General features: G+C 36.2%; 4 protein-coding genes across 6 annotated transcripts in view; 1 reads left to right on the top strand and 3 right to left on the bottom strand.

The window, feature by feature from the left end:
• Positions 1 to 161: 161 nt before the first annotated feature.
• Positions 162 to 8,479, bottom strand: LOC128891342 (exportin-1). Of its 3 annotated transcripts, none has more exons than XM_054150760.1 (15): positions 8,348 to 8,479; positions 7,820 to 7,939; positions 6,438 to 6,672; positions 6,159 to 6,353; positions 5,738 to 6,088; positions 4,936 to 5,658; positions 4,611 to 4,845; positions 4,259 to 4,422; positions 4,010 to 4,144; positions 3,772 to 3,915; positions 3,554 to 3,700; positions 3,169 to 3,417; positions 2,841 to 3,090; positions 2,499 to 2,749; positions 162 to 2,377 (listed from the first exon to the last, which is right to left on the bottom strand). In XM_054150760.1, the coding sequence occupies exons 3-15, from the start codon at positions 6,633 to 6,635 to the stop codon at positions 2,231 to 2,233; spliced, it is 3,189 nt and encodes a 1,062-aa protein (XP_054006735.1). In that variant the 5' UTR covers positions 6,636 to 6,672; positions 7,820 to 7,939; positions 8,348 to 8,479; the 3' UTR covers positions 162 to 2,230. The 3 variants fall into 3 exon arrangements, with proteins under 3 accessions (XP_054006735.1, XP_054006734.1, XP_054006733.1); XM_054150759.1 differs by having other exon boundaries at positions 6,438 to 6,668; positions 7,485 to 7,939; XM_054150758.1 differs by having other exon boundaries at positions 7,485 to 7,939.
• A 1-nt stretch (position 8,480) lies between these two features.
• LOC128891340 (rab3 GTPase-activating protein non-catalytic subunit) lies at positions 8,481 to 14,686 on the top strand. Its single transcript, XM_054150755.1, has 19 exons — positions 8,481 to 8,621; positions 8,691 to 8,798; positions 8,917 to 8,998; positions 9,095 to 9,221; positions 9,344 to 9,545; positions 9,629 to 9,956; positions 10,263 to 10,712; positions 10,796 to 11,175; positions 11,278 to 11,655; positions 11,742 to 11,942; positions 12,024 to 12,405; positions 12,473 to 12,567; positions 12,644 to 12,895; positions 12,998 to 13,171; positions 13,258 to 13,439; positions 13,523 to 13,744; positions 13,837 to 14,127; positions 14,220 to 14,372; positions 14,463 to 14,686. The coding sequence occupies exons 1-19, from the start codon at positions 8,537 to 8,539 to the stop codon at positions 14,613 to 14,615; spliced, it is 4,245 nt and encodes a 1,414-aa protein (XP_054006730.1). The 5' UTR covers positions 8,481 to 8,536; the 3' UTR covers positions 14,616 to 14,686.
• On the bottom strand, positions 14,643 to 18,564 carry LOC128891396 (acylphosphatase-2). The gene is made up of 3 exons (XM_054150849.1): positions 18,247 to 18,564; positions 17,608 to 17,734; positions 14,643 to 15,223 (listed from the first exon to the last, which is right to left on the bottom strand). Exons 1-3 carry the CDS (start codon positions 18,317 to 18,319, stop codon positions 15,109 to 15,111), a joined length of 315 nt encoding a protein of 104 aa, XP_054006824.1. The 5' UTR covers positions 18,320 to 18,564; the 3' UTR covers positions 14,643 to 15,108.
• A 2,821-nt stretch (positions 18,565 to 21,385) lies between these two features.
• The window catches only part of LOC128891360 (uncharacterized), a 6,531-nt gene continuing 3,391 nt past the window's right edge, over positions 21,386 to 24,525 (bottom strand). The window contains exons 2-4 of the mRNA XM_054150801.1: positions 24,198 to 24,350; positions 21,809 to 22,159; positions 21,386 to 21,592 (exon numbers count right to left, since the gene is read on the bottom strand). Coding sequence (XP_054006776.1) covers positions 21,395 to 21,592; positions 21,809 to 22,159; positions 24,198 to 24,350 — 702 coding nt within the window. The 3' untranslated portion in view covers positions 21,386 to 21,394. The remainder of the gene's footprint in view (positions 21,593 to 21,808; positions 22,160 to 24,197; positions 24,351 to 24,525) is intronic.

The raw sequence follows: 24,525 nt of genomic DNA on the forward strand, positions 1-24,525 counted from the left end.
TACATCTATGCATACAAATAATTTTTTTACGATAAATGTTTACAAAGTAAACCGCGAATTGTTTGAAAAATGCTGTTAAATTTTTGCTTCTTTGCAATACCGGTTGCAAATAAATACAGCCTACTAATATAAAGAACGAACTCAAATTACATTGATTCTCGCTATTTTTTTTTTCGATCCTCTTGTAATCATAGCGGCCTAGCTTGAGACTCGAGTCGCATAGTATCAAATGTAATGGCTTCAGGGTTCCAAGCAGAGCTACTCGAATTAAATTCATATTTGTATGATACAAATCGTTGACGTTTCATTAAAATGCAGTATCGGTACACACATCTGTTACATTCCTGTTGTGACATCAGTTTTTATTTCTATCCACTTCGAAAAAAGTGATATCGGCAGTAAATATCTTAATAATGATAATGATATTTTCGAGTAAAGAACTTTCTTACACAATCGACACATTTTTAAACGTGAGAAACAATTGTTAATCCGCGAACAAAGCCAAGCATTTTATACAGTTGTTTTTTCTTTCTTTCTTTTTTTTTTTTTTAATGAAATTTATTATAATATCTATCTAGTTATTACTACCTTCACATTTGTTCTATAGATCGTGTACCAATGTTGAACATGTATGAAATCGTATTACCATGCATCGAGATAATTTGTGATTCGTAAGATAAAGCACCTGGAGCATTTATTGTGATGGAGGCAAGCTCGGACGAGAAGAAAATTTGCCTTTCCTCAAGGATTCTTTTATATGTATGTTGTAAGATAGAATATGTAATTACACATGTAAAAAGTAAGAAAAAAGTACAGGACATAATTAATCAAAATCAATTAACTTTAATTTAATCAAAATGTTAAAATTTTAGTAAACATTGAACTTTGTTTAATGTAATACTAGTCTTCATATTATAAAATGGATACAACGGTTATGGAAAATATTTCGTTAATTATTTTTATTTGTATTCATTTGAATCTGAAGGCCACTTGATAATTTTCGATCTTATTTGAAAAACTGACAGCAGTTAAACTCGCAGTTTATTAGCTATACTTACTTGTGAAACGAACAAAATAAATGTAAACGAAATAAAAATTTCGTGTATATAAACATAAATACTAGCAACCAACTCTCACCATTGAGTGCAGCATTAAAATATATGTAAAATAGCTTAGCTACTCAAATATATTTGTTTATTTAATTCAATTGTATTTGTTAAATATAAACAAAACATAGCCTCCTGTTTTATCTTCAAAGTATTTCTGATCGATCTCAAAGAATATATAGGGATTATCAGAGAAGTGAAACCTAAACAAATGCTATGTTTGACATTTCATTTAATTTACAAAATTCCTCTGTATGACTTGCAGTGTATCATATGTGTGTATATATATATATATAGTAATAATAATAGCATTATTATACAACTTTATGCAGATAAAAACACACATATAAACGTAACATCTTCTACATCTGCTGAAACAATACTATTTTATGCATAAAATGTACTAAGCATTGCAATTGCAATTTAACGTATTTTAGAAAACAGTTTTACCTATACTTTCCAATCTAATATACACACACGCACGCACGCACGCACGCACACACACACACACACACACGGATATTATACATAATATTATATACTTTAATTGTCATTTTCTGACACGCTTAATACATTCTATGCAACAGTTTAAAATAATCTAGAATGACAAAAGTACAATTTATATATAAGATACTGCAGGAAAATTTTGTTTCTGCGAACATGAAATATAATGTTACGCGTATTATTGTGTTTAATCGACATCGATAATGCTTTACAATTCCTTTCTGTATATTTTTTAATATTCATAATAATCCGTTTGTTACACACGCTTTGTAGAAAATATCACTTATCAGTATCGATACTAGTACAACGCAAATGCTAACCTTTTTATCGCATTAAATAGTATTGTTCAGCATACATTTACATGTTACTCGTAACAGAACTCAGTTCTATTTAAATTGCATAACAGACAAACAATTACCACGTTTCGGGCTTGCCTCCTTAACAAGAATATTATATTGTAAACTTGGCTTTAAAAAGTATATAGTAATGTATATTCATTTTGATGGTAATTGTGGTACACGTTGTGGGGAAAGTTGTAGATTAAAGGATACAATAGTCTCTGTAACAGAATGTTTCTCATTGAGATGCGCAGGAAGCAAATAACAAGGACGATTGGTAATTCAATCCTGCATCTCTTCTGGTATTTCATGAGGATTAAGTATTCCTGGAACTGCCATTTGTTGTCGCCTTTTATCTTCTTGAGCCGACCGTAAAGCATTTTCTCGCTCTTCTAAATAGAGATCAGAGTCATCTTCGCCAGTGTATTCCTTTAAATATATATATGTATATATATATATAAAAGAAAACAAATACGCACACAGGTATTGCATTATATGAATTTAATTTTTATATAAAAGAGAAATAATAAAAAGTATCATTAAGACTCACTCTAATTTGAACAAGAAAATCTCTTAGATGTTCCTTGAATGCCGGGATGTCTTGGTCAAGATTAAATAAACCTTGTACAGTAATTTTAATCTGGTTATCAGTCAAATGTGGGAAAGCTGCTTTAAGCAATCTTGCAACAAATTCTTGAACGTACAATGTATTATCTGGCACAGGTCCCAATGGCACCTGAATTCGTCCGAGTTCAACCAATGAAAACATGTATGCCAAAATAGTAGCATGCATGGTAAGGCCTAAGTGAATTGTAGCAACACACAAATTAATTACACAAAGAGTAATGAAAACATAAAACGATTTTAATTAAAACTGCTCTTATATAATTACCCGCTATATGAGACGTATCTGTGACTACACTAAATATGTGTTGAAGAATATCTGTGAAATATGTTTGATAAAAACTTTGAGCAGCTTGCTCGTTTTCGATATTTTGCAAAAGTTGATAAAGTATTTGTAACCCTGTATCTGCAACGTTTCTCATTGTATGTTTGAAAGCCCAAATTATTGAATCGAGAACTAGCTTAAATTGTGCTGGTGGAATTGAAAGAAATGCCGGGAAACAGTAAACATTCACGGCCTAAAATAGAAAAAAATTTAAAATATTAAATAAACATTCATGTTGTATTAATGTTATTATAGATGTATACTTATTTACCTGTAGAAGTAAAAAGAAATTCGTTCTATGTTCCGGAAATTCTTCAAAATCTTTGTTAATCATTTCTAAAGTACATTCGAACACAGCATCAAATATTTTCGGTACCTCACTCGTAATGTGATTCTGTAATTTATTTACGATAGTAGCCATAGCACTCAGTACTTCTGGTTCTCGAGCACAATGAACATTCGTTTTTTGATAATCCAGTAATACAGCATCCAATAATGGTGGTATAAAGTTTTCTAAAACCTGATAAATATATGTAAGAAATAAAATTATTTTTATAGTATTAGGGTATCACGCTTAAATTTATTTTGCAACGAATATTTTGTGTATAAGGTATGATTTAATGATGGCGCGGAAAAAGTAAAAATAAGAATTTTACCATTTGATGGTCGGTTGTTCTGCTGACCCAATCAGAGATCAATTTTAATGTTTCTTTTTTGACTACTCTCATACTCTTAATTAAAGACTGTTCCATTACTATTTCACCATTCAAAGCTATTGCAGCACTTATATTCTCACTCATAACCTAGAAAAAAAGATCAAGCATTAATGTATTTATTAAAATGTAAAAGAAGTTACCGAATTTTATAAATGTACCTTATAAACGTTCAACATATCTAAATATATTCTTCCTAATTGTATCACGTACGGATGCCCAAGAGCTTTGCAAGCCCTAACATTTGTTTTTAAAATGTTAGCGAGTTGTTTTACAGCTTCTTGGTCTTTCAATACATCTACATTCTAAAAGCAAAGTATTTTAATTAAATAAATAAAAGACTATCACGTATATCGAAATTATATCCAAATATTAGTAAAAGTATCGCATGTTACTTACTTTAGATGCTTGACTTATTATATCATCCCAAACTTGATTTGGTAGAAGCATGTATTTTTCTATTAATTGTTCCTGAACAACTGTGTCTGCCTGTGCACTTATCATGTAACCAACTGCCTCGTAAAATGTATGTACCTAGATCACAGTCGAAGAAGATGTAGCGACAAATTTTGTATTCGAGGTAATAATAATACTACTACTACTATGATTATTAATACAGTGATTTGTTTCTCTGCTTAATTGTTTTACCTGCTGTGTTTGAAGGTCACATATGATACTACTAATAGTAGAAAGAATTTCTTCGATAAACGGTACTGCTTCTCCTAATTGTACTGTAACGAAATGTCGCCTACACTTTAATGCTATTTTTATAAATGTGTCACAGGCCATATCTTGCACACCATCGTGGGTTTCTATAAAAAATATTTAGTTAAATGCATAAAATATGTTTTCCGTTATTTGTGGTATAAAACAATGAATGAAAATATTTAAATAGACAGGAAAAAGGTGAAAAGAGATATTATAAAACGCATATCATCGATTTCTTTACTGTTCTTTTGTGTGTGTGTGTGTGTGTGTGTGTATAATATAATGTTCTTACCATGCATAAATTCAAACAGTTTATTTACAACAGTCTTTAAAAACTTCCAATGTGCTCTGAGAAATCTTGGGTATTGCCCGACTACATACATAATATTGCTAGCAATGATAGCTTTATTATCTTTGCCCTTTTTTTGTTCGCAAAGGCCAAGGAGATCCTTGATCACAGTTACTAAAAATCGTTTTTCATCTTCTTCGTGCATCGCGCCAGAAATACTACCAATCGCCCAGCACAACTGAAGGATGAGAAGGATTATAAAACGTGCTCATATAAAATAATAATATTGTCGTTAAAAAGTTTATCGCAACATTTTTAAATTACTTACCGCATTAAGATTCTTCCAAGACCATTCTGTACCGTTTACTTGATTATGTAGTTTCTCTGTCATTATTCTTTCGGTATCTATGTAGTCGAGGTGAGTAAGATACACAAGAGTTTCTCTCATATTTTTATATAAATTAATAGAATCGGTATCCTTCATAAATTCTCTGACAACTTCTCCATTTTCATTCTCTACGACGAGAACTTCTTCTGGTTTAGCCATTCTACTGATCATAATATATCGCACTTTTGTCAGAACTGGACAGTAGAATAATTTTCTATTTGGAATCGTTACATTTTTAAGCATATATTGCGGAGTTTGAGTCACAATAAACGGAGTTTCTCTATATAAATCAATTGCTAACGTGCTCCAATATTCCAAACAGATTTTGAAGATTTCAACTTCTTCGACCTCAGAAATCAACACAAGATAGTGCAACGCCGTGAGCAGCATATCATGTAACTGTTTCTTCTCTATAAATTGGCCATGTTCCTTCAAATATGTGCAAAGAAATATAGCTAAATTTTGAATGAAATTTTGTTCTTGATCTTGACCGATTGCGTATGCCTCACGTATATTAGTGTCACGCGGTAAAATTTGTTCCAACTGCCGCATTACATTAATAAATAACATTACAAACGCGTCATCGTATGTTGTTACAGTTACAGCAGCAATTTCGGTCAAGCATTTTAACGTGACATTTCTGAATATTGGTACGTTCAAGAACTGCAATTAAGATAACAATGATAATTACGTTAAAATAAAATTATACGTATTAGAGGGAACATGTTTTAATAATTATTACCTTGAATACAAGGGTACTTATTAATTTAGTTTCAAAAATATATCCAAGGGGAATCCAATTTAGAAACCTTAAAAGAGTTTCTAACGTAACAGCTACTAGTGGAACATTTTGTGAATTATCCAATACAAATTGACAAAGTTGAAAGATTTGCGAAAATTCACTACACATTGTATCCTTTAAGTGTTTTGCTTTTGTCTGTGTCATTTGTCCACTGGAAAAGTCGAATACTTCTTCTGACAATAATTTCAAAATTGTCATATTGTTTTGACAAAGACTTTCGTTTGTTTTACTTGCTCCGACAATGTCACCTATAAAGGATTCCCAGTTTTTTGGCCACTCTCTTTTTAAAACCTATGACAGAAAAATGTGTACTCAATTAAGATGGAAAACAAGATTTCTGGCTTTGTTAAATGGACATTACCTGAACTAAAATCATATTAAGTTTATTAAGGTAAACTTTAGATGCTTCCATTGTTTCTGGGTCACTGCTTGTTTTTATGATAAGGCCTACAATATATTTTTTTATACCTTCGCACTGATTTCGTGGTAGTACTTTCCATCGTGTCTTTATTACTTGTTCCAATATTTGTAAAGCGTAATACTTTGTTTGTTGGTACTATACGTATATAAACAATTATAAAGGAATAAAAAAATTCTGTCATTTTTTTGAGAAATAATAATTTAGAATGGGAAACATTACCTGTGAATATTCTAGAATTGTATCTACACGTGTCCATGCATTTGGATGTTCTTTAAGTGTCGTTAATACTTCCTGTGCAATTCTTTGTTGCTCGCCTATCCCGGTGTACATACAACCTACTACGTTATCGAGAAGTGTTATATCTAGCTTCTGATTAAAGTCCAAAAGCTTAGACGCTTGTTCCGCTAACGTTGCCATTATTTATTATAAACTGTCCAGCTTTCATACACTCTATCTGAAAAGTATTAGATTCAATAAACTTGCTTGATAGCCATTAGAATTGAATACGTGATACATTAAACTATAGTTAAACATCAAAATATTACAGTATTGGTATCATGTTTTAGAAGATGCTGATTGATTACAGAGATGTATAAATATACTAAAAGAATCATATGATTTGATACAGTTTAATATAGTAAACCATTAGCAATACGTTTAGAGATATACTAGAAACCTTAAAAAGAAATTGGTTTTTGTGGTCGACGAACACACATTATACTTTTGATATTGCTTTTGTATTAAGTACTTAATTATCTACAAGAAAAGTTTGATGTATATCGATACAATTTTCTGTTGGGAGAAACACTATAAGAATTTATAGAAGGTAGCACTATCAACTAAATTGTTTTGCTTCTGCACAAAAATATTTTATTTCTATTTGTAACAAAGTTGAGAGTATTTATAAAAATAGCGCATAGGGTAAACAATGAATTAGCAGAATTAAACAGAAGCAATAATAAACAAGAAAAATCGGTGTTAATGTGTAGCGAGGGAGGTCACCGCACTGCGACCGCTCGACCTAACCTACATTTGACAATCGCAAACAAGGTTATGTGAAATTTATTATGCGCGATGTTTGTAAATCAAGTGGATAAAAATATTGTTCGCAATACATTTAATCAAGTATGAGAGAACAATGAAAGGATTGTAAAAATATCGTTAAATAAATCATTGGAATTCGTTGGTTTTTGTTGTCCGGGTGCACTTTACTCATTGCGTCGTTGTCCAATGAATAAATGTGTCGCGAACGACGTTTCAACGTACCGCATCAACTCCCACACGTAGATTTTCGATTCTTAAGTAAAAAAACACACGTCTCGCATTAGCAATCACAATCTCTCGCAATAAATCACAAGCAGAAAAAGGCCAAACACACAACAACCGCTGATTCCCGCGCACGACCAATTTCGTTCCTCGTTTCACACACTCTCGCTGTTCCTCACCGTCTACGCTACGCTATGTTCTCTCTCTCTCTCTCGCTCTTTTACACTACTTTCGCACGTTCTCTCTCCCCCTCGCTCTCGTCTCTTCTGTCTTTGCTGCGTTTGCGATGATCGCCAAAGAAGAGAGCTCCGTATTTGTAAATATACGATACCCACCGAGGCCGTTCTTCGTCGTAAACTTCTTTCTTAAATCTCATACGAATTTCCTTGTCTTTTCCTTTCAACTTTCAATGAGAAATGGGAAAACTGGCCGTGTACGTCCTCCTTAAACCCAACCTAAAGATTTTCGAAAATAATAACAAAATGGCTGAACACGTTACGCGGACCATTGCAGAGAAACGGGCTATCCCATTGGTTCTAACGATCTGTTTTGTCCAATCAGAAAAACTTTAGCGACTGTTTCTAAACGTCGCAGATTACGTCACGTGATGTCATGCAACACGTGTTCTCCATTTTAACTTAAAATGTACAATACTTAACGTTTCATATGAATAAAAGATCTATATCTACGTTCTCTATATAACGTTGTCAATTTGTTTAGACCTTTTCATCAGCCTTCTTCTCTTCAGTGATAGTACTACATTATTAATGCGAGAAGAATACCGTTCAAATTTACGAGTGTTTTTTAGTTCGCACCAATTGCAAATTCTTCAACTAAGAACTCTATAATATACAGATACTAACCTGTTTGCAACATGCAAAGATTTGTCGTCTATTATCCATTATCTTTTTGTTAGATATGATGTATGGTAATGGTAGATTGTGTTGTCCATGTCGACAGCTTACTCAGTTTGTTTGATAGATATTTACTACGTGAAAACGAAATAAAATTGTTAGCTTGTGAAATAATTATATTGATGTAATCGATTAGACATGTCTTGTCAGATAAAGGGAATTGCAAATCTAACCAATACAAGTAATATTAAGGAGGTACTTTTCGGTGATTCTATTAGACAATGTAAGTTGCTATATTCTTTTCTTATATTGTTTAAATGTATGACACATGTCAATGTTACCAATTTTTTAGGTGACATTCCACCGAACGAGTTACCGCTTCAAGATTGTTTTATATCGCTTTCGTCAGCAGGAGATGTCCTCGCTATGGCGTATAACGCAAAGATGATTATATTAATTTGTATGTATTGCTTTATGTACATATGTCCTTTGCCCGATCGTATCCATTGATTGTTATACAATCCATTGAATTTAAAACTAATGATACAATAATATCTAGCATTGTAATTTCATATCAGCTAGGTGGGATTCGTTAGAACCAGATGAGACAAAAACTAAATTTCACATGATATGGTACGGAGAAGTTGCGAAAGAACCAAAGTGAGTCTTTATTGCGCGAGCATTTCATTACATTTTATACCTATAATATTATAAATTTATTTGTAAATATGTCTACATATCTAAAGTATTTTTTAGCGAATGGATAACATCTGTGATTTGTTTGCCTTTGTTATCGTTGGGAAAAGCTAGCGGTGGTCCTAATCCAGACTGGACATGTATTATAGTTGGTTTCAATACTGGTTTTGTTAGATTTTACACAGAAGTAAGTTTTACTTGATATTTATTAGTGTTGCTTGTACATAAATACATATGTATAATGATGTCATGATGATATAATGATTCAAGTTAGGTCTCTTGGTATAAAAATATTTGTTTATTATACAGACAGGCGCGCTATTGTTAGGAGAACAACTTCATAATGAAACTGTCATAGGATTGAAATGCCAGTCTTTACGTTCTGCTAAACACGCAGGAGACAATGGTTTAGCAGAAGAGCTACACGTAATTTACAATAGCGTTGTATGCATATTACAAGGTTTTCCTTTATTTTCAACGTTACGTGCATGCCGAAATCATTTGGCCAGGGGTATAGCAATATAATTATGTTTAAAAAATTGAAAATTAGAATAACACGCATATTGCAGCTATGATAATATTTTATCATTACAGTTCAAGCGAAGTGCGATGATTTACCACCTATCACAACTTTATCGTATAAAAAATGGGGATACAAAAATCAGGATATTATAAACGATTCAGAAGTAATTGGCAGTACTTCTGTAAATAGTTTTGATCATTTGATGACAGCCTCGATATGTGGTGGATATAACGCATCTTACAGATCTAGCGCGCCGCAGCATAGTTTAGTTATCGCAACTGGTAAAAGACCATTTATTGGTTTTCATTATGCATTAGAGGGTAGCGCAGCTCCAGTGTTATCCGATGTTGCGATAGCAATGGCCAGCAAATTAGCAAATGCTATTGGAACTGCTGTTCCGTGAGTGTTGCATAATAAATTCATGTTATGCATTTAGTATCAAAGGATATATAACCTGTAAGAAAGCTGCTAAAGTATATTATTCATCTTATTTGATATTAATAATAACTATAATAATAGTAACTTTGAAATTGAATTTTTCCGCACAACATTATTTTTCTTAATTTCATTGTCATCCTAATTTACATTTGGACAATCCTAAAAGTCCCGATGGAATTAGTTTTGTAACTTTTACCGACAAAAATCTTTGTGATCGTTTCTCATTCAGTTAACTTAACGCAAAAAATTTCTGTTTTATTTTCTCAGTTGGTTTCCACTTAATTGGGGGAATTCGAATTCGAAACATCAGACGTCGTTTGAGGCGCCAAAAACGAGTACTCATGAACCAATTGAGCAAATGACTTGTAGGTTTGGATTAAGTGATGTTACACGCGAGGGTTACTCGATAGTATCCAGTCCAAATAAAATGTTATCGGTAATAGCAGACATAATGGGTAGAGTAATATTAATAGATAATAGGCATGGTATAGCTACGAGAATGTGGAAAGGCTATCGTGATGCCCAATGCGGATGGATTGAAGCTGAGGAAGAAAAACATTCCGGTCCAAACAGGGCAGGTGGAAAATTTAAACAAGCATCGCATTTGCGTACTGCTTTATTTTTAGTTATTTATGCTCCAAAGAAGGGTGTAATAGAAATATGGAGTACACAACAAGGTCCTAAAATTACTACGTTTACTGCTAGTAAACATGGACGGTGAGTAACGTGAGTTTTATCAGATGTATTTGTTAACAATTAGTGCGAATTCATACTGGGTTAACTTTATGTAAAAAATGTAGATTACTTTATATCAATTATGGACTTTTTGGTACGAATGATAATATACACCTACCAAAGAATAAACCGCAATATTCGTGTGTTTTTATGGATCCATTGGGTGGACTCAAAGAAATTACTGTCCCATTCCACTTCGCACTTAATAGTAAGAATGGTAAAAGGGCACGCGACATACATCTTCTTAAAAAATTAAAGACGTTTTTACGCGAAGAAGAATTCGACGAAGAAAAATTAGTGTCAAATATCCATAACGTGTGTACAGATTTAAAAACTAATGAAATACGAGTACAAACAATAGAAATGTTGATGACAAATAAAAACATTACACCTGATGCTTTGCTGACAGCCACAAACTGTTTTATTAAGAAACTAGACGAATATGGTACATTATTTATTATCATTATTATTATTATTATTATTATTTACGCTTTTCTCTAGAGACGATTCAAAACATTGTTAAGTATATTGAATGTCTACGTTACAGACAAGGAGGAGATGGAACATATGGCAAAGACTCTTTATTTATTAACAATGCAGTTGCAGCAAGCGATTCAATTTTATAAGTACATTAGGTCTAATAATGATAATCTCGGAGATCATAGTTTTATTGCAGATATCGATGAACTGACCAGTAAAGATTTAGCCTCGATTTTATTAACTTCAGAGCGAGAAATCCATAGAATCTTTAAATTGTCTGATACGATAAGTAATTTTAAATGTAGAAACATTAAAATGGAAAATAAAGTAAAATTTAAAGAAGATGGTAAAATTTTCTTAGATTTTTTATCTTGCTTTGAATTTGGAACAGTTGGATCGATAAATATTAAAAAAGATTTAAAAACAGAAAAAAAAATTCAAATTTGTAAGTATATCAACGCATGATTTTAGAAATAGGTGTTATATTTATCAATGTTTTAATTAAATTACTTTGTTCAATACGGTTTTCAGCTCAGTTAATATACGAAGGATGTATATATTCAAACAATAGAATTGAAATTTGGAGAGAAGCTGCTGTGAGTAGTAATATTCAACCGTTTGTTTTAATGGAATTTGCTTTGGTCTACTGGCTTAATAAGAAAAGACAGATGTGCTTAAGAGCAGAACTAAAACAATTCACGCAGCTCGTGAATGCTATATGTTCGATAGCTAGTAAGTTTTAAAGTTGCTTACAGGTAATATTCTATGATAGGCAATTTGTCACTTTCGTGACATTCATTTTAACGTTTACAGATGTTGAAGAAATATGTGCAAAATATAATGAAATATCTTTATGGTGGAAAAATGTTCGTAATATCCTTTCCGATTCAACAAATCCATTTAATGCTCTTAGTGCTGCCTTAGCATGTAGAGCTGTTGCTATGTCCTTAGAAAAATATAAAGAAAAGTGTGTTGATAAAAGTCAAGACAATAACGATATAGAAGAGAAAGATGTTAAAAATGAGAATAATTTAACGGAAGTACAGGAAGTCGAAGATCGTGTTAACGATTTAAAGTTAGATAACGAGACGTACAATTTATCAAGCGAATGGGAAAACGTTACTAAAGACAGCTGTCAATTTACATTACTCATTGGAAATCTTGAAGACATTACAATTCTAGATGCTATTGTAAGGTAATTGGTAATTAAATTTATTGCTAACGAGTACTTGCGTAACTGTTATAGCGACATTTCATTTTAGCCAACCACCTCCATTCGATACGACAACACAATTTTTTGCATTACCATTTGTAAAATTCGATATTTCTTTAGGATCAGTTCTTTCGAGAGGAAAAGGTATACGTAATCGAATTATAAGATATATTTGATTATATTTTTATTTAGTATAATGTTATTCGTGTATCATATGTAGGTTCTGTGTCGGAGATTGTTGCAAAATGGATTTCTTCTACGGGCATTGATCCGACTATATTAGTAGATACTGCAGATATCGAATTTAATCAAATGCAGTTAACAAATGACTCATCGGAGGTAATCAATTCCTTAGATAAAGATAGTAATGTTGATGATGCTTCGCAACAGGACCCAACTATATATTCTACGACTTCCAATGAAATTGATAACAAAGCGAAAGAGGAAACCAGTGCCAGTATTTGCATTTTAGGTAAAGTTCTTTTACTCTTATGCTTTCATTCTTTTTAACGTTTTTTAATTTTGTACTATTTTAACATGAAAATTGTATTATACATTTTTAAAATATTTTCAGAGCAAATTACATTGTTGAAACGTCATTTTCCATACAGTTTGTCGAGTAGCATTCTACTAGCTAATTTGTGTTGGGAATTCGCAATGTCATGGAATAAAGATGTTTCGCAATTACAATCTTTAAAAGCTGCATTATTCACTTTACGACAAATACCAATGAAACATATGAGGCATGGTAAATGGCAACCATTTATAAAAATTTATAAATATACGTACGATTTTCTTGCTTTCTTCAAGTATACGATGTTGTTCTATACATAGGTGTATGTTGTCTGTTGTGGTCTGTTCATATAAAAAAGCGAATGGAAGCAATTGCAAAATTAATGAATAAGCTTGGAAAACTACCAAAAAAGAGATTGTGCGTACAAGAAGTTGGTTTATCCGATGAACAATCGGTTACGTTTTTACTGCATTGCGTTACATTTTTCAAAATATTCATCGATGTAAGTGAAATGGTTCAACATTTTGTGCGATCGTTATACTATAAAAATTAGTTAAATAAGATTTTAACGAGTTTTTGATTTAGTCTGAAGTGCTCGAAGTTGGTGAAAATGCTGTAGTGAAGTCGGAAGAAATATGGGAAGGATGTAGTTTCGGTCCACAACCATTTGCTACATTAGCTATTTCTCAAGCACCAGCTTGGTATGATCTAATAATTTTACATGTACAAATTGCCAATGTTTTATACATGATGGCATATTTTAACCTAAAAGTAACAAAACCATTAAACAGTTTATTCGAGTCTGTGGTGAGTAAAATTCTAATATTGCATAAAGCAAAAACTTTAAATAGTAACTGTAACTGTAATTGCAATATATATGTTTAACTTTGAACATATAGGTGCAACCGTATTTTTTCCAAACTATAACAGATAAAGTAATGTTCACATGGTATAGAGATGATAAAAGGGACAGCGTAAGATTTGAATTTTTATGTCGGATAATTACTGCATCGATGGATTTCATTCATCAAGAGACCACGGATGCTAAAACGTTAAGTTCAATCGAAGCTATTCAGTGGATGAGCAAATGCCAAATGTTGGCATCCATTTGGAAAATTAATAACGATCAGTTGAGGATACACCAAGTTTGTCAATTGTATGTGAATGGTTTTGATCGATTAGCTGAGGAGGTGAGCTAATAGAGTTCGTGTATTGTATCGAACGTATGCTTTACCGTACGGAGTTAATTCAGTTATATTTCATATTTGACATTTCTAAATAGGTTGTAACAGCAGTAAACGATCTAGAGAATTTAGGAGCGAATCTTCTACCGATCGCTGGAAGGAGAGTGATGACATATCTGTCGAGAACACCCGATCTTTTGGAGGAAATTTCTTGTATAAATCCTGCCCTCACCAAATACCTAGAGAGTCTTGTAAGTTGCTATATATTATTAAATTTATTTTAAGTAATTCTTTTCTACTAATTAATACTATTGATAATAGATGCGATTATTTCTTTTCAGGACGTACCAGACGTAATTTGTACAAATTGTTCAAACAACGATACCATGGAATTGATAAGACGAATTTCTAGGTATTTACCCGAAACTCATTCCGATTATCATCTCGTGCAATTGATGTTAGATGCAACGTTCATTTACGAACGTACAACATGATATTCAGACGGTTCAAAATAAGCTTAATTTGTAGCGAGGAATAAATTTAATAAATACATATATACGCCTGTGTTTTGATTTTGTTTTAAATTCACTGTCAGTTAATAATATCTCTTTTTGATTTCTTTATCTATGCCAAATGATCGATAACCTTGTTTTATGATTCACACACGCACACACGCACGTATATATACATACATACATACATTTTTACATATTAATATCGTGTGGTTTCAACGATTATACTTTTGAATGTCACAATTTCGAAGTTTACCGAAGCAATCGGGCACTGCGTGTTATTAACAATCTTATAACAGTTTTGTTTGAAATAGTCCATACGCATACATAATTGCAAGGTTATTATTCTTGCGCGAATGAAAATTTGATTTCTGCAAATTGTAAACTGTATCAGTGGGCTTTGGTCCGTTTTAGAGAAACGCGTATCGTCGATTCATTTCCCAATGATACGCCAAGTTGAAAAAACGTAATTTTATTAAAAACGTATGACAAATCCTTTGTACTGTAGCCTACTAACGCCTTCCCAATTGGTGAATTCGCAACGATCAATCTCGCTACCTGGACTTCCTACTTCCGTCAACCATTGTGCCCTGAAACAAAGAAACTTAATTTCATTGACGTCATAACAAATAAATAACTATAAACCATTCGTTAAATTATCGTAATGTTCGTATGAACGTTTATCGCTCAACATTTATAAGCACACGTTGATATTTTGGTTATATCTCAAGTTATTTATGTATCTAACGCGTAGGAATTTATTTGATAAAAGGGTTAAATGTCGATTTGTCGATTGTAAAATATTTAATTCTATAATTTAAATTTTGACGATTTAACGAGAAACGAATAAACCTATCTTGTCTATTTTTTAATCGCGATTCATCGCGATTCGCGTGAAATCATTTGCACCTCCATTCCACGCATCGAAATCACTGTCGCTCGCTTGCATTCCACGTGTCCTTATTATCGCGTTAGTCGAGTGCTGAATGGTCTTGAGATTTGAAATTGTAATTCTTCGAAGAGCATACGGTCTCGCGTGGTTAATTTACACTGTAATCGAGCATTATATTACATTATAGGAAAGAAAAGAGAAGAACTGGAAAAAAGTGAGTGCGTGGAATGCCGCGTGACGCATGAGCACACGAGAGCTGTCGAAAGTGTTAAATTAAATGGGACACTTGACAGTTTGTTCGTGTCTTGTTTGTTTGCGTCTCGACGTCGATGGTCGCGGTGATGCGAAAGTTATCACTCGCCAAATAACGATCGGCTAACAATAAGTGTGCGAGTTGTACGTGGGCCTATCTGCGACGACGGCCGCGGCTGTGATCTCAAATGTTCTTTGCGATTATAATTAGCAGCTAATCAGACCGAGTTCGGATATTTTAAGCAGCTGTATCGAACTAGGCTCTTTAAAGTTGATCAGCTGTCCCGTGACAACAACACGGACCAGCTACCGATCGGTTGCCGATCGAATTTATTATTTATCGTCATCGTTATTGCAACGGATTCGGCCGATCTTCGTTAATTTTCTTACGTAATTTGAAGAAAGTAATTTGAAGAAAGGTTTCTCGATTTATGCGTTTCTATAGAGACAATAATATTATACATAGAAGAGTACTTTGGATCCAGACTGCACCGAGTAGATGTTATTTGGACGATTTTCTTTTTGGGGAGAAGCCAGAGTCTGATGTTTCGTCCTCGACCGGGCTATTTTCTTTAACTTCAGGTTCACGAGCGCCACGGATCCGACCGCGAAACTGGCCTCGTGGTACGTTGTTTTCTAATTATCATACCCGTGCCAGTACGCAGTTACGCACTTTATATTTATTTTTATATCGCGATCCGAAGGTTTCTCGCTTGCTAAAAGATCATCTATCGCGGGATGTTTGTCTTGTAATCGAGCGTAAATGAGAAAATGTGTGACTCGACTCTTGAAATAATTTTTCAAATCAGTTCGCGCGATCCGAAGCGTTACGACAATAGCGTAACGTCAATCTTGTAATTCTCCTTTCGCTTTATAATATTATTTCTCGGAGTGTTGCCTATCAAAGATTGGTACAAGAGCGTGCACGGCCGACCGCGTGCGGTTCTGCATTTTCTACGTATTAACGCGTCCGTGTAATTCGGCGATATAACTTGCGAAGAAAAGAGACAAGTGACGCTGCGCGCGTCATTATTTCATTAGTATCGTTATTAAAGTCAGGCCCAACTACCTAATGGCCGTCGCTCGGCAATTTGTGGCTAAGGTCACGCGATTCCTAAGGTAGCAGCGAATTCGTGGGCTTGCGTTAGAGCGAGCACGTGTCGTGTCACCGATTCACGGAACTTACGGGATTAGTTAGAGCGGCAAATATCGCGAGTCGCGAGAAAAGATGATAAAGAAATTATTTATACGCGTACCCATACGCATACGTACACGTATATGTTGTAAGAAGAAATTACGAATAAGGAGCACAGTGACAACTTAGAGACAAAAGAGGTACGCGCGTATCTATCGTACAATATAGGTGTATGTATACGAATAACACTAAGATTTACCGATTTATTTATTCGATCGTCCATATATGTTTTCATTTTTCACCAACGTAACGTGAAACGTAATATCGTTTTCTATCGAAATTATAATTTTTATTTAATATGTAACGATTTCAAGTCGTTTCTTTTATTCGTTGTTCGACATTTGTACCTGTAATAGATTAAATAGATAAAGATGCTGCCAACTCTGATGGAAATTCGCCATGGTTCCGGTATAATTGTACACCGCACCGGCGGTTCGGCTTTTCCGCTAATTTGTGTCCCTTCCGTGACGGCACGAAAACTGGAGCGGCGAAACGTTTGTGTACATTCGTCTTATTTTATCTGTTTCTTGGTAATCAGAAACAGATAAATTTCAATAAAAATGAACTTTCACTTTGTTTGCCAATTGGCGCCCGACAGTTTGTAAATGCTCCGTTGACAAGAGATCGCAACTCACATTTGATCGACGAGCGCGCGTGGTCCCTGCATTTTTCCAAGTATCGTGCCGGTCTTGCTGTTCTTCACCCAACCGCAAATCCCCAGTTGTTGGCATATGTCCCTCACGTACTTTGGAAAATATACACCTGAAAACGCGTTAGACTGCGATTAAACGGCTCAATGTGAAAATGTTTACGTATTCGACACCGCGTCGACGCCGTCCCCGGCGACGCCGACTCGTGCGTTTAGCAAAACAAACCGCGGATACCGAACTAATTAAACTGGTAAAAGTGGTCAGTTTGTTTTGCTTTCTCGAAGGCATCCCGACTTGATAGTTGATATCGTTTAAGATAATTCCGAGTCGTTCCCGGTACATCCGCTTTTGAATAAAAGAAACGACTAATCGAAGGTTCCTCGCGTCACTATGATCTTCGTATCTATGTACCTTTCGTCGTTTTCACACCGCAACGGTGGTGGTATCTCACGAGTCACAAATGACACTTGACTCTAACGCTAACGGGTATCCCACGATTTTCTTCGACTTTCATATTACCTTTAGAGAGAATCGTTTGTAAAGACAAAGCAGGGCATTCAATTGCCGATCCGATTACGGCGTATACGCGATAATCTTTTGGCCAATAAGAAAATGTATGCTTACCCTGCACCTTGCCAAAGACCTCGAACTCAACGGAAACTAAAGGTTCGTTGCGGAGGGGGTCGTCCGCTGCCATTCTATTAAGGGCGAGAGGAAGCTAATCACCTTGCAAACACGTCACTTATTTAACTCGTGAAACTCCGAAACGCTTCGGTGACGCACGGACGTTTATACAAATCGAATGCAAATTCTACTCGTCTTCTTGGTTGCGACTACTGTATTTCTCTCGTTCTCTTTGACGGCACTTTACCTTTTCCCGTGATGCGACCTACCGACTGATTCTGATCTGATCATTGCACCACGGCGTCGCGACGCCTCAAATAGACTCCCCACTCCACGGACGAAAATCCAATTACGATCGATCGAGAATCGATCGGAGCGGCCGCGGCGGACGCGACCCCTGCGATAATATACATGTATCGTATGTACATCTCGTATACCTAAACTCGACTCTTCTCAAGTACGGCGAGTCCTTTGTATGAGTTTACGTGTTGAATTTCTTCCCAAGTATTCTTTCTGTGATGAATCGAATTTTAGAGATACGTATGATGTACATATATCGTAAGGAGAAAGAAGCAAAATCTACCACGAGCCAAGAGCGTATACAGTGTCGGTCAATATTTGATTAATCCGGTATGATTTGTCATTTCTTCCAGGATCTTTAATTCGTCTGTTTTCTGTAATACATTTGATACACGATCTTGCAACTAGTTCGAAAAGTTGATCGAAACTAAACAGAGCTGTGTGCGCTTCTTTTTGAAAATACACAAAAAACCAAAAGCGGGGATATGATCACGTGCCTATGCGAGAATCCGCCGTACTTTTAATTCGTCCTTCGCCCTTCGTTTCTCGCAATCCGATCGTTTCGTTCTCTCAACGATCTTGGTCGAGTTTTTAGTCGTTTTAAATGACGCGTCGACGGGGGACGGTGTAGTAGCGAAATTTCGAAAGAGACTTTTCAAATAAGTACGGTGTGACGGGTTAAAAATTGGTTAATTTGCTTCTCTGTTTCTCTTTTTATTTGAATCAACGTTCCGTGTTAAAAGTCGCATATACCAGCATATAAATATATTATTGCTTCTCTTATCATGAAATACCCTGTACATCTTAGTTCGCAGCCGCCGATAACGATTTCGAGTCGCTGTACGACGCGAGTTTGAACGTTATCGGGAGATAATTTGACTAGGTTCGATTTCTCCCGGGCGTCGCGCGCGATCGAACGATCGATCGATTTTCCGGTTTTCCACGTTGAACGTCGCTGGAAAACCGGAAAGTCCGGCCCCGACAGCTGGCGCATTGTTCATTGTTCATTGTAAAATATTAAATGTAGGCCAGGAGGGCAAGCCGCTTATCGTCGAACTAACCACTTCCCCATCGATGTGCCCAGCCGCCCATTGTCCCGTCATTATTCCAGTTAATTAATTATTAGTACGCCATGACGTCGTAATTGGCGTACAAGAGCAAAATCTGCGGGGTGTACAGGATGCGGGTAAGAAGGTTATAACCCATTTATAATGATCGCGTCCAGTCTATTACCATTGTCATCATCAAGGTCTCATCTAACGCTAGGATCGCGAGTGTTACGCTTTGATAAAGTAATAAGTGTCGCAAAAATAAATTCGATATGTTCGGTCGACAGGCATCGACGATGAAAGCGGGACTAACGTATCGATGACTAGAAATCCTATGAAATCCTACGTAATCACGACGGAGCTAACAAACGTTTGTTCGCGAGTTCATCGACTCTGAATTCCCCTTCGAATAATAATTAGGAACCTTCGCGAAACGGTTCTCATTTCGACAAGGATTATTAATTGTTCGTTGAACGTTCATACGAATCGATCGGTTCGTTGAACGAGTCATTTTCACAACCTCGTATCGTCAACGCAATTCGTCAAAGGGCGGTCCACGTTAGTATACAATGTATAACGATCCAAGTATGATTTTCTCCATAGAATCGCTCCATCCGAATCGCCTACGCGCGATATAGTATCGTATAAAAGTATGTATACGTACATAACTCTGTATGCGTACATGCACGCTTCCATCTTCTTATTTTCCGTATAACTTACGATATATTACGTATACCTGTGCGTACACCTACAAGGACGAAGGATGCCTACATTCATCTTACACGGTAGTATTTAGCCGTGTTAATATACTCGCAACGATGCGCCCTCGATCGCACGGGATCGATCACGCTAATTATTTATGTACAGTGAGTTCCATCTGTACAACGTACAAATGCATTGAACGATTATTCTTACACTCGTTTATAACTGTTCACCAAATAATCACCACACTTTGCTCCGATAGTCCTTGTTCTTCATCGATCCTGTCCGCTCGTAATCGTCCGGTTCTGCCTGTTAGTCTAATTCGATCGGTTTCTTAAAGGATTATCCGTGTGTCTGTCTAAGACCGTAACAAGAGTAGTTCGATAAAGTCTCGGTATCGATAATCAAATATTGACACGCGCTACGACCAGTAAAGAGAGCAATGAAAAGAATCTCTAACTCGATGGTACAGTTAAGAACGCCACAGAAAATAACGTCTTACAAGTCGAAAAATGTTCACCGGAAGATGCTCGAGTCAGAGGGAAAGTGTCAGCGGAGATAACGGACGAATTCCCTCGGCACCATTCGTTCTATCTTGCGAAGGATAACGAACCGTCTTGTAGCTGAGATCTCCCAACAAGTCGCCATTTTTCTTTTTAAATTTTAACAAGATTATGCACGGAAATCAATTTTTCAACGATAATCTCTCCAAGATTATCAGCGAGCAGTTTTACAACAGAGAACAAAGCTATAGTTACGAGACTATGAAAAAGTTAATTCCAAGATCCGAAGAGTACCTAGCCATTTTTTTATAACACCGGGAGTTTATCGAACTCGCACCGTATTACGCTTGCTCGTCGCGTCGTTTCGCTTTACAAATTTTGTTTGCGACTTTAACGCGAAATCCATTCGAAGCGTTTGTAAACAAGTGCTCGCGGCGAACTTGACTGCACGATCACTGTCCGAGAGCACAAACTTCTCACGTGTCTTCTACCTTTATCGAAAGTCCTATTCTTGTTCGATGTTCGTGATAAATAATCGATCGACGAGAGTTTCGACGTCGTGTCGAATTCTGGCCATATCTTTCGGTGTTTGAATTAAACGAGAGATTCAGGATTCGTTGGCAAGATAGTGGTGGTGGCGGCAGCGGCGGCTGCGCCGGAAGTGGCATTGGTACTGTTCGGCAGGAGCGCCCCGTTCTCGGTGTCTTTTGCGTTTGCATCTGCCCGAGGCCGAAAATCCTTCGAAGCCACCAGTAGGTTTCGTCGTCTTGCTTCCTTCTTTTCGCGTTCGACCTGAAATCGAATACCGATCAATGCTTTTGTTACGGGAACAGACATTTTTGTCCGAATTAAACGATCTTTTACAGGTTGTCATTAAGTTTGCCAGCTAGACAAAGTAGTTGAGTAACAGCAGTCGCGATAACAATTACATTTCGGGATTATCATTAGAAGGCGAGGATGGATGGGAAGGATTCGATTTCGATTTCAATTCCAATTTCGTTAACCAACCTTGAAGAACAATCGAAGATAGTGGCAAGGGAATGCGACGCATTTGCCGTCCTTTTCTTCGGCGTCGATATAAACGCCGCGCACGAGTATGGAGTTGCTGCAGTTAAGAAGTACGAGGAAAACGAAGCATCCCACGTGGGTGATCCAGCAGGATAGTTCCGGATTATCCGGGACCAGCCAGAGATCCAGGACGTTCCAAATGCCGCGCCAAACGTTCACCGTGCCCAGGAAACTAAGCAGAAGGAAACCATCCGCTGCTACCAAACGGGCTAGGCCCTGAAGACGGGCACACGCGTAACGCATCAGCGGTTGCAGAGAAAACGTCACCGTTACTATCACATACCCGATGGCCTGCAATTGAACATGCCAACGGTTAAGATGCGTTCGTAGAATTTGATTTATATCTATCGCTCCGTAACCACGTGGGAATTACTGGCAGTCGATTAGTTAGGTCTATCGATTTGGGATCGCTTTGGCGACGCGCGTCACGCGATGACCGACATTGCTTTCGATTTAAACAAAATATTTGTCGCCTGCACTTTCGTACGCTTTCTTTGTACCCAGCGGTATACCTTGTTGGGTCGATTAGAGTTTACAGTCGATTACGGTTTCGGCGAGAAAATGGCTCGTCGTACGAGATACGACGAGCGATCTTTCCCATTCGATTCAGTCGTAGTCGCCGCGAATGAGGAAAACGCTCGTCGATGACGTCCAAGTTTCCGTCGACGTTGGTTAGGGATTTCAGCGAATCCGTTTGCTCGATGAGTACGATGATGCGCGACGGTGTCCGTGTTTCACTGTTTTAAAGCAGCATCGCGATCGAGCGAATGCGTGAATTGGATGACCCTCGCGCAATCATCGACCCTCTTGAGAATTTACGTTGCCGCGATCATCGCGCAACGCTATCGGTTGAAACTTCTTTTAAGAATTTCAAACGGAGTTGATTGTAAAACGTGCTTGTCGAAACAATTGTAACAGGATTCCCGGAAGAACGATATCGGGTATCGCATCCGATACCAGTCTTCGATCTTTATCCGATGTTATTTTTGAGTAACAATAAATAACAATGAAACGCCAGTTATTCCGTCTAGAAAGGAAAGAAGCTTGACGCCACAAAATTTGTTTACGAGACTCTCGCGACTATGGTCAGCGAAATTGAAAAACGATTTATTTCTGTTCGCTAGTACAACTAACTATAGTATTTTCGTAACATTTTTCATCGCTCGTGCGGTGTTTCATTGATCTCAGATAACGAATTCACGTCGAAGACCGTTTATAGTTGCTCGGCTTCTAGATCTCTTATCGAATACTTTAATCGGCGAGACACCCGTCGCGCCGCGTCGCGTCGCGTCGCGTCGGGTCCCGTCGTGTCGCGTCAAATTGTTTTCATTTTTTGATTTTGATCATCTATCACGCTGCCTGTCAAACCAAAATCGGGATTTCTTTGCGCGCGAGAAAGTTATTATTGTTTCAGAGAATACGTGGCGCCAATTGAATATCATTTCTCTTCTTTTCTTTTTTTTTCTTTTCTTTTCTTTTCTTTTCTTTTCTTTTCTTTTCTTTTTCTTTCCTTTTCTTTTCAACGGAATTTTCGCATAAATAAGGAAACTTGTTACCGTGTACGAATGCAAGCGACGAGTACGTAGAAGATTGATTTTGGGTTCCTCGTTTGAACAAGACTCCGAGGCATCTTGTTTGTTTGTAATATAAAATAGGAGGTAATTTAGGTTGGAATAAGACACGGCAAAAGCAACGTTAATAGCGTCCACAGGGCGTCCTGGAGATCAACGATCGTCATTATTGAAAAATTAAACAAATCCTCTCGTTGACCGCGTTCTCCACACCATATTCAGACAAGTAAATGCGAGCTGCAATAAAGTGTCTTACACATACATCAACAGTTTTGTCATGTGCCCTCGCAATCATGCAATTGGCGAATATTCAATTATACAATCGGACCAACAGCGTGCCGCTCGCGTACAGCGCGTAGGTGGCACGTTACAAAATGTCGTTCAACACGTGATTGTTAATGACACCCGACGACACGCGTCTATCGATAGGAGAAAATCGTCCAAGGAGCGATTTTGTAGATTTATCGAAATACGATTCAAGATTACGGAAAGTTTTCCACGGTGTATACGCGATAATTAGATTTATCGGATAAAACAAAAATCGTTTTTATCTATTCTTATTTCTATTACGTAAACAGTCTGTTGAGTAAACTATGAATTGAATTTACATAACCTTAATCCCTTTAAATTAATTACTTTATTTGGTAATGAAGATTTGTCCACTGCTCTGCTACTTAGTTTCTATAGAATCGAATGGGTCTTAGAGTACGGGCGAAAGTGGCGTTATTTGAAAAAAAGAAAAAGAAATTGTCGCTTACAAGGGATCCAATCGCAGAATACTCTCGATCATCCGGGAATAGATAGAGATCGATAAGTATCCAAACACCCCTCCATACGAACACGACCAAGGTACCGACGATAGCAACGCTGAAGGCACAGTCCAATAAGTACAACGACCAGTCTCTCGTATTCTGCAATCAAACAACATAAACGATAGATAAGCGTCAATTGTAGATGAGAACTCGGGAAATATTTGAGGAGACTCGGGAACTAACGATAACCAACATTCCGCGATTGTCACGTACCCGACAGATTATTATTATTATTATTATTATTATTATTATTATTATTATTATTATTATTATT

This window comes from Hylaeus anthracinus, unplaced genomic scaffold, assembly GCF_026225885.1.
Source record: "Hylaeus anthracinus isolate JK02 unplaced genomic scaffold, UHH_iyHylAnth1.0_haploid 12001, whole genome shotgun sequence".
NCBI lineage: Eukaryota > Metazoa > Arthropoda > Insecta > Hymenoptera > Colletidae > Hylaeus > Hylaeus anthracinus.

Excerpts from the sequence above, each read along its gene's own strand:
- LOC128891342 (XM_054150760.1), bottom strand. The coding sequence starts at position 6,635 with ATGGCAACGTTAGCGGAACAAGCGTCTAAGCTTTTGGACTTTAATCAG. Across the intron at positions 4,423-4,610 it reads ACTGTTTGAATTTATGCATG|AAACCCACGATGGTGTGCAA; the intron begins GTAAGAACATTA and ends TATTTTTTATAG. Across the intron at positions 4,145-4,258 it reads GTGACCTTCAAACACAGCAG|GTACATACATTTTACGAGGC; the intron begins GTAAAACAATTA and ends ACTGTGATCTAG.
- LOC128891340 (XM_054150755.1), top strand. The coding sequence starts at position 8,537 with ATGTCTTGTCAGATAAAGGGAATTGCAAATCTAACCAATACAAGTAAT. Across the intron at positions 8,799-8,916 it reads AAAGATGATTATATTAATTT|CTAGGTGGGATTCGTTAGAA; the intron begins GTATGTATTGCT and ends ATTTCATATCAG. Across the intron at positions 12,568-12,643 it reads AGTTCTTTCGAGAGGAAAAG|GTTCTGTGTCGGAGATTGTT; the intron begins GTATACGTAATC and ends TATCATATGTAG.
- LOC128891396 (XM_054150849.1), bottom strand. The coding sequence starts at position 18,319 with ATGGCAGCGGACGACCCCCTCCGCAACGAACCTTTAGTTTCCGTTGAG. Across the intron at positions 17,735-18,246 it reads GGTCTTTGGCAAGGTGCAGG|GTGTATATTTTCCAAAGTAC; the intron begins GTAAGCATACAT and ends ACGCGTTTTCAG. Across the intron at positions 15,224-17,607 it reads CGCGCGCTCGTCGATCAAAT|GGCACAATGGTTGACGGAAG; the intron begins GTGAGTTGCGAT and ends TCTTTGTTTCAG.